At 29.8% G+C, this 10,052-nt stretch overlaps 1 protein-coding gene across 1 annotated transcript; it reads left to right on the plus strand.

The window, feature by feature from the left end:
* The first annotated feature begins 3,259 nt into the window (after positions 1-3,259).
* Positions 3,260-4,306, plus strand: LOC131035228 (metallothionein-like protein type 2). The gene is made up of 3 exons (XM_057966891.2): positions 3,260-3,405; positions 3,591-3,665; positions 3,999-4,306. Exons 1-3 carry the CDS (start codon positions 3,341-3,343, stop codon positions 4,084-4,086), a joined length of 228 nt encoding a protein of 75 aa, XP_057822874.1. The 5' UTR covers positions 3,260-3,340; the 3' UTR covers positions 4,087-4,306.
* Positions 4,307-10,052: the final 5,746 nt, after the last annotated feature.

The raw sequence follows: 10,052 nt of genomic DNA on the forward strand, positions 1-10,052 counted from the left end.
CAAAGAAGATCATTTTTTTTAGAACAGATAATGGCGGATCTAGTTTTTCTTTATATGGTTTGAGAATTATTATAAGCATAGTGTTATAACTAGATAAAAGATAAATCTATATACCCCGAAACGTTATGGAGTTGTATAAATAATGAACATGGTTATGATGGAAAAATCAAGAGTCTTCTTAGTAGATTTAATTTGGGAAATACATTTTGGGTAGAATAAATCAATATTATTTTGTATCGTATTTATATATTTCCTACATTAAACATTTATTGATAAAACCATAGAAGAGGTTAATATAAGCATAGCGCTCTCTATTAGGCATTCCACTTTTTTTAGTTTTGATTTATATGTACATGTTCCCAAGGAGAATATATCTAACTTGGACTTGAAACCAAAGAGATATCATTTTCATTGGTTATAATTTGATGGTTTTAAAGGGTATAAGCAATGAGATGTGTAAAGAAGGGGAAAAAGATATACAAGCTAATAAATTGTACACAATAATATGGCACAAGCTAATGAATCTCATATTTTAAAAATAAAAAATTAGACATAAGAACAAGTACAAAATGCAAACCCTAAGGGAAAATGAAGGGCTCTGGGTAGGGTGGGTAAAAATGAAGATATGTAAATAAGCACAAACAACAAAATGAGGAGTTATCAATGAAGCACAATGATGAAAAAAAGAATGAATCTAAAAATAAGATGTGAATTTAGAAAAAAAAAAAAGATCTAGAAACCCTAAGGTGGAAGGAAATGTAGGATTGATTGAGTTCACCAAATTGTAAGGCAAATAAAATTTCCTTAGACTTAGTCTAACCTAATGAAATGAAATGCTTACAACTTGACACATATCAACCTAAACTATAAATTAAGTGTTGTGGTAATCATGTGGACTAATGTATACTAAGATTGAATGCTAATATATAGAGAGTAAATGTAGTGAATAAGGGAACTTAGGTCTATGACCAAAGTAAGAATAATCTCTAATGTGGAGTTTACATTGGAAACTATCTCTAACTTAGAAATGTGACCTCTCTATTAGCATGCACTACCTTGAATTCTATGCTATATTTGAGCTTTGATCAAGGTTGAGTCTTTACTTATGTGTGTCTATTTTATTACCATAATTTCTTCCTTTGTACATGGATTTGACCCTAGTTAGTGTGTACTACTTTATAGCTCACTTGAGTGATTTGTGTCTACTTTTCTCTTTTCTAATAACTGTAAAATAGTTGTATTTAAAAATACCTTGGAAAGGTTGTTATTTTGTTAGAAGGGGACATGTCAATCTAGATCAACCCTAAAAATTATGTGTAAGAGATCTTGAAGATAGCATGCAAGTGTCCTCAAATGGTGTATTTATATTCATTATTCATTATAATTCATCAATCTAAAGTTTTCACAAATAATTGCTCCTCATATGCTTAGATAGGATGAGAGAGGATGATAGAGAGATAAGAGATGTGAAATAGATGCAAATAAACACCTTTGAATAAATGTATATAGTATTAAATTAGACAAGCATGTGTTTAGTTGTTTTATAACATCTTGTAGAATGGGTGGGAGTTGGCCAAATTTAAATTTTAAATTTTAAAATTTAGGGGTCAAGTTTGAAACTATAGGGTTGACTACACATCTATGTAAATGACCAAAGATGGTATCTAGCTATAATATCTATGTGGAGAATGAATGATTGGATATATATGATGAAATAAATGAACTTTATATACGAAAGTGTAGAAAGATGGATAAGATACAACTAAATATGTAGTGATATATGTACAAGAAGATAAAGAAATATTAGCTTGATATAAACCTAACTTCACAAAAGATTTTTTAATATATATAAACATTTTTCAAAATAAACACAAACCTAAATAAAAATATCATAAATATATACTTACCATCACAAAATGTAAAGAAACAAGTAATAATGATAATATGATTATAAATTTTTTTTTTAAAAAGACCTTAGAAAAAAATTAATTATGATAATAGAATATGAAAATCATATATATATATATATATATATATATATATATATATATATATATATAAAAGAGATAAGCTCTATCCACATTATCATGGATAGTTAATATTATTAGTGACCTTGCAATCAGATTCTCCTAGGAACTCCATTTTTAAATAGCTATTCTAACTAATTCAATAATGGGTATATATTAATATATCTTTACCCTGGAACTAAAATATACCAATGGGACAATGTTACTCTTTACAAAGATGATGCTTAACTCTTCTACATTCATAACAACTATAAACATTAATTCTTAGTTATACTTTCGCTTTTTTCAAGTTATAGACCTTTTATTTTCAATTTTTAGATTGTATTATTATTTTGAAAAATATCTTTTTGGGTATAATATGTTGGTTAAAATATGGTCTTGTTTTAGTCATCAAGATATAAATTTCTATTGGGGTAATCTTTGTGTTTTTGTTGGATCACTTAACATGGATTTGAACTTTTTCGTGTTAAAATAGTTGACTTCTCGATTCAAATCTTTGTTGGGTAGATTAATCCATGAGATTTCTACTTTTACCAGATCATTACATTTGTAAATTGTGACTATTTATTTAAAGTAGCACATTCATGCCACAAATAAAATCTCTCATTATAAACACCCTTAACTCATACTAAACTTAAAATTTTTCAAAACACCAATAAAAAATAACAATTATTTAAAAATTAAAAAGATCATTATCAATAAAAACAAAATAAATCTTTATCATTTTTAAATAAAAAAAAAAATATAAAATTAGAATCAATTTATAATTTTTAAACAATTTAATATTTAAATAGAACAATGATCAATATCTTTCACAGTATCTGAAACAAAGACAAGCATTAGCATTTATTAAATAGCTTTTCTTGGGTTCTTCACCTTACAATGTGACCTCTCTTGTTCTAAAATAATTTCCTCCTTTGGGTATTTCGCCTAGCCTTCAATTATTTGAGCAAAAGAAAGTGACTCCTTCGCTTTATGCCAGACATCGCTTTCATCCTGCCATTAAAATAACAGAACTTCCATAAAACATATAATAAAAGCTATATAATAAGCATGTTAGGAACATCTCTTTTTCAAAATCACAAAGCAGGGCCCCTCTAATGAATGTGACAACTTTATCAGATTCTTTCCTGTGGCCATCTTCAATGGTGCACAATTTTTTTAGGTCATTGGTGACATAAGAACACTGTTTGCATTATAGCCTGTCCTCTATAAATTCACACCATCTTGTGTAAATTTCATAATTGCATTTGTTCTTGCTTATTCTTCTTAAGAATAGTTTGTTTGAGCTTTCTCTGCAAAAGATAATAATCATGTCTTGCTGTGGAGGAAACTGTGGTTGTGGGGCAAACTGCGGTTGTGGCAGTGGGTGCAAAGGGTAACCAGTTTTTACTCATACTTCTGATTCAATACATGCCTTTGATTATCTATAGTTGGTGCTCTTGTTGGTCTTAACAGTTTAAGAGAGGTTAAAGATCAGCATCAAGAGTTCTTTTAACAGTTTTGTTCATAGATGGAAATAAATTGATTTGTAGAAGGGTGTTGTAATTTTTTGTGGTGCAGATGTGGCATGTATCCTGATATTGAGAGATCAGTTTCAAAGGAAATTGGGTTGGGCAGTTCCGCTTCTGACATGGGGTAAGTCATTTAAATGATAGTGTTAGAATTATTGCAGTTGTTTCTGGATTAGATTGTGTTAGAGATTGTTCTCATCAAATCTGATCACATTCTTTGATCCATCATCAGAATGATAATTGAAAACCCTTGGACTTTCTATTATCATGAATGATCGATCATGGAGTGTGATCTGAAACGTTGATGAATTTTTTTCTGACGCAATCTAATCCAGAAACAATTGCTATAATTCATTATGAATTCTGAAAACCTGATATCATTAATTACTAGCATTGTCTAATTCATTCTTTCAGATTAATATAAACTGATTGTGGTGTTGTTGCTTTGATAATCTAGGTATGTGGATGGAAGTGTGACAGTTGCAGGAGAGAATGGTTGCAAGTGTGGTGGCAGCTGCACCTGTGATCCTTGCACCTGCAAATGATGACATTCTCTACTACTTTACAGTTAGTATAGGCTGCATGATGTTGTGCAAAGTAAGCATGGAATATATATACTATAATAAGTTGCAGCTCCATTTTATGTTTTGTTATGCCAGGTGTGACTTTGTATTTAAGGGAATGGAAAGTTCCTTGTTAAGTTCACAGTATGGATTTGCTATGGTGTAACTTTCTACTTTGAATGCAAAGAATGGTTATTGTATACATTTCTGGTTGTGGGTAATTGGGAAAGATTGCTTTCCTGGCCACCTGTTTCAGTTTATCAGTAGCTCTGTTCTAAGATTGAAATGGGTTTGATAAGATGATCAGAAATTTGAATTCATAATCAGAAAACATAATCATACAAGAGTTTTATTATAGCTCTTTGAAAAAGATTGAAATGGGTTTGATAAGATGATCAGAAATTTGAATTCATAATCAGAAAACATAATCATACAAGAGTTTTATTATAGCTCTTTGAAAAAAATAATACAAGATTATTAGATGCAGGGAAATAAGATGTAGAGAATTTAAAAATTATTATATAATGAATTTTTTTATCAAAGAACATTGCAGATTTAAAGAAAAAACCTTTTGTAATATCCTGTCCAAAGAAGTGATTAGATTCAATTATATCAAACAATGAAATCCAACCAATATCAATATAATATCATAGATTGTTATAATATTCAATTTTAGTTGGTTCTGCATTTAGAAAAATCCATCTAGTTTACTAGAAATTTAGAGAAAGGGATCTACTAAACTGACAATCTTCTAAAAGTAGGAATTAGACTGAAATATGTCAAGCAATAGAACCCAAAATATGTTAAGATGTAAGATTTTTAAGTTTTCAAATTACAAATTTTTTTTTTCTTGAATCTGATTGGCGCAAATGATTTGCATCTTACATTATTGACCAATATTATTAACATATTTAATTATAATCTAAATTATATTTATAAGATAAATGAAATATAATATTATATATCCTTATCATATAATATTAAATCTATATAATGCAATAATATAATTCAAAATATTGTATGCTATATAAAGATTAATATATTAATTATAAATAATTTATTAATAATAAAATTACCCAAAATATAATAATAATAAATCGATTATTAATAATTATATTAAAATTTTCATTAAATAATTATTAATTGAAATTAAGATTATTATTATTTTTTTCTCGATAAATTATGATTATTATTATTAATTTTATAGTTATGATTTAAATAAATGATTATAACTTAATTTATAATTCTTTATTTTTTTATAGCTTTAATCTTAATTCAGCTATAATTCTTATTTATTATTATAATTCTAAAATAATTATCATAATGATTGGGATTAAAATTAGGTTTATAATAAGAGTTAAGGTTAGGGTTGAAGATAAGGTTCAAATTATTTCTAACTTAATATTAAATTTAGGCTTAGAGTTAGATTGAGAACTAGGGTTAATTTTTAAAAAAATAGGATTAGGGTTGTATTAATGTTAGATTTAGAGTTAGAATTAGGTTAAAAATTTGGCCTAGGGCACAAATTATGTTAATTCTAACCTTAACATAATTAAGGTTATTATTAAGGTTTGAATTAATTGTAGATATTATTGTAATTTTATAACTATGTTATAATTATGTGCACTCTCTATTATACTATTGCAAGAATATATTATCTCAAATTATTATCCAACCTACCTCTAAACAAATTTTTTATTATTGCAATACTAAAAAGGCAAGTACTGGCCACTATGTGGCACTTGTTCACATTTGTTTTACGTTGGTTCCACACTTGAAAATGTCAAGAATGAAGCAATGCATATCTCCTTTTCTTACAAAGAAAGAGAGGTTTCATCATCAATTGGGACCCATCTTTTATTTCCACCAAAACCTTTTTGTTTTAATTTTCATTCCTTTCTTCTTTTTAGACACATTCAAGTTTAAAGAGTGTGATTGTGAAATACCAAAATAACTTTAAATAACATCTAGTAGTGGTAGGTCATACAACATCAAATGTCATTATTATGGTGTTTAACAAATATCTTCTCAATTTGACCTTTCTGAGCTCGATTCTCATACTCACCAACAAATCTATAAGGATGAGCAAAACCCACTTGATCAATAGTCAATTAGGGAGATCAAGGAATAATGCTCTCTTATCACCACTATTTTGACCAATTTTAGGCTGATGAAAGAACTTTCTATAATTTTTTAAAATAAATCTCATACTAGCTTTGTTGTTCTTTTGCATCTTAGAAATCTAAATTGCAAGAGGGATATCCTTGATCTTTTGACCAATTCTCTATCAAAAGAATTTTAAATATATCTTGATATATTCAATATTTTGAATCTTGGAATCCATCTAAGAGTTTATATGAAAGATTTAAAGAGAGGTTTCAAAGGGTTGAATTGTGTGTGAAAATATTAGATATTTATGAATTGGAGTTTTTGTAAGAAAAATAACAAGTGTAGAAAATTGCAAAGAAGAATAATAACACACAACACACAAATTTTACATGGAAAAACCTGGTAAAAATATACCAATGAAAAGCCACGGGCAAATATCTTTCATATTGATTCTCGGGAATTTTATAGAGTTACAACAATCTCAAAACTATACATCAAAACATGACTTCAAACAGCATAAAACGACTGAGTTGCAGAGTCCTACTTGAAGACAACTTACTAAATATAGTAAGTATGAATCGCACAACTACATGTAAAAAGTATCTGGGGTGTTCTGTTATAATCTTTGCTTGGGAGTGAGGTTCGTACATATGTAGGAGGTGTTTGGGGTCTTTTGTGAAGCTTTTGCAAGGTGTAGTTGGGTGTTGGGTACCTTTTGTGCATCGTGTGGATTGGTGTTTGTCTTCCTCTATGTGACCGAAAGTATTTGTTTATGTTTTGGCCTATGTGGAGATTTGTATTGTTGTTGGATGGAGTTTGTATACCATCCTTTCATTCTTTTTTCTTGAGCCCTTAGTTGGTTTTCTGATTAGGGTTTGTAAGTGGAGTATTTGAGATTTTCTTTCTCCTACGTGGGGCCTTGCATGACCTTGCCTAGAGGCTCTTCTTTGGTGCCAATTCTTCCTTTTAAATATATTGTGAGCAGAGGAATCTCATCACTAATCATGCAATAAAAAATTGATATTAGGTTGAATAAAACTATAATTGGGCAAAGGTCCTCTCGAAATGAAGGTTTTTAGCCTTTGAAGGTGAGTGGATGCCTTGTAGAGAATGAACCAGGTCCATGCTTGTGATTCAACTAGATACTATGGAGGAGGATGTCAATTACTTGACCAATCATGCCTTGATTTACAATTTCATGGGAATTCAAGTCTCACTTCCCTTTTTCGATTTGTGGCTCTCATCGCACATAGAATCTAAAAGGCGAAATGGAAGTGATATTGGCTACTAAAAACTACTTTATGGTAATTTATTTGATCATTTCACATAGAAATAGGACTTTTGAAGGAGGGACATATTTTTACAATCAAGTTGGGTTTTTCATTAAGTCGTGACATGTTGGGTTCAACCCTATAGGGAGCTTCCACCAAGGGTTCTAGTTTGGGTGAGACTTTCGTGGTTTTTGCTGGAATTTTGGAGACATGACACTTTTCATTTAGTTATGTTGCCACTTAGAAAACAAGTGGATTCATTGCTACAACGAGTGTTATGGCTGCCACTTGAGAATTCATACGATGAGAAGAATTGCCAATATTGATCTTTATGAAGTTCTTGTTTTTTTTTCAAAAGTTTTGAAAGTTTGGATGACAATCTTCATCCTTATCAAATAAAGTCGAATATTAGGGGGTTCATATTGAATCACTTGAACTTGATAATTATGAAGTGTTGTGCATAATTGTGTGAAAGATGTAAACTCATAAAACAAAATATTATCTCTAATGACTTTTTGCAAATTATTATTAAAAAAATATTTGAACATCACCATCGGGCACATGATAAGCAATTTGTGCATGCAAATATTTATATTTACCAATGAAACTAGTTACTTTTTCCTTAATACGTTGTTTACAATGTACCAAATTAGTCAAAGTAATTTGTCGACAAATATTATTCTGAAAATATTGAACAAATACATCAGTAAATTTTTTAAGAGTATAAATTGAATAAGTAGGCAAAGAGAAAAAACATTGCAAATCTTTTTCTCTTAAGGTACAAGGGATATTTTTGCAAGGAATCTTTGGTCATATTGGAAACCACTAAACAAATTGGAAAATATTTTCACATGAGTTTGGGGTCACCTTGTCCATGATATTTCTCCAAAAGAGGAACCTCAATGTGTCATGGAAGAGGTGTATGAAGGATGCCAATGCAAAGTTGGAGCTAGTAGAATAATATGTAGGAATAGTACATTTGGATTGGGTTATGGTAGCCAATTATTTTTATAAAGATGAAACAGTGTGAATCAAATGGTTTATGGTGGCTTCAATGGATGAATTGGATTGAGATGGAGGATTTGAAGGTTTTGTATGATAGGTAGGTGGAACATTATGATAAGTAGGTAGAGGAGATGATTGGGAAACAAAAGGGAGATTGGTTGAAGGTGGAATGTAGGAGTATTGATTGATAGGATTCCCCCCACTACTAGCATGTGTAACATTAAAATTTCATGAAGTAGAAGTCATGATTAAATATGTATATGTAGGAACATTAGGTAGAGATGTAGGAAAAGACATGAAAATATCAACTTGGCAAATGAAGGATTTGAATGTTCAAGCACTTTAGTGCAACTTGATAATGTTATAGTGTTTTCATCCACAATGTAAGAAATATTATGCGACATTTCCACGCCATTTTCATCATTTTGAATCAACCTCCTTAAACCTTCAATCAAGGGTATTTCATCTCCACTCAAGTATTCTAAACTCACAAATTGTTGAAGATCTTCCAATTTCTTGTCAATTTTCCCCAATTGTTCAATAGTCACTTGAATTGAAGAGTCAACTTCATCATGAGAAGTATGAAGGGAATGATTCTAAAAAATTCTAGGCATGCTAGGTGTTAGATTGAAATAATATGATTCACCCAAGCTCCTAGGGAATAAACTAGTCAACTTAGGCTCAACACCCTTAATGTTTAAACCTTGGGAAGCCTCAAGTCTATAACTTCTTCTCACTAAAATATTGGATTTGGGACAATGGGTAATGAAAATCATACAAAAAGAAGGAAAATATAATGCAATTGAATTATGCCCACAATACCTAAGTTTATAGAATTGTAAATGATAATGCAAACAATTATAGAAAAATAAGTGATTTAGCAATACAATATCTCAATAGAATGATCAATTAACCACTTGATTGAGAAAAATGAGTTATATAAATGATATATTTAAACAATTAATGTCTCTAAATATAAAAATGATATGCAATTAAACTCAAATTTGAACATCCAATTAAAAAATGATGCAAGGAAAAGTCAGGTTCACCACAATGTAGTGTAGTGTAGTGAGGTTCACTACTCTAAACATGCAAACTAGTAATAAAAATCATTTACATCAACATACATTGGGGAAATAACCAATAGGCCCAACTACAATCCCTTGGGAGAGTTGGGCACAATGATTGGTTAATTCCTTGTTATGCTTTGATATGAATTGATAAGATAGAATGATAAAATGCAAGAACTAGGTTTGAAGGTGCAAAATTGGTAGTAATTAGCATAAACAGTAAGCAATAGAACATATATGCAAACTCTGAGAACAAATCTATAAATAGGGATCAGAAAGGAACTTGTGTCTACAATTTGAGCATGAAATCATTGGACCATGTGGCTAGGCGTCCTAGTCTTGAAGGTGCTTGATACAGATATCGTGAATAGATTTGGGATTAGGATATTTCTCAAATTATCTCCCTAAAATTTCATCTAAAAATATTTGGACTATGTGGCTAAGCCACAATATCTAGGGGCTCTTGTTTCTTCAAATTCTAGGTCTTTTTGTC

Source organism: Cryptomeria japonica, chromosome 5, assembly GCF_030272615.1.
Source record: "Cryptomeria japonica chromosome 5, Sugi_1.0, whole genome shotgun sequence".
Taxonomy (NCBI): domain Eukaryota; kingdom Viridiplantae; phylum Streptophyta; class Pinopsida; order Cupressales; family Cupressaceae; genus Cryptomeria; species Cryptomeria japonica.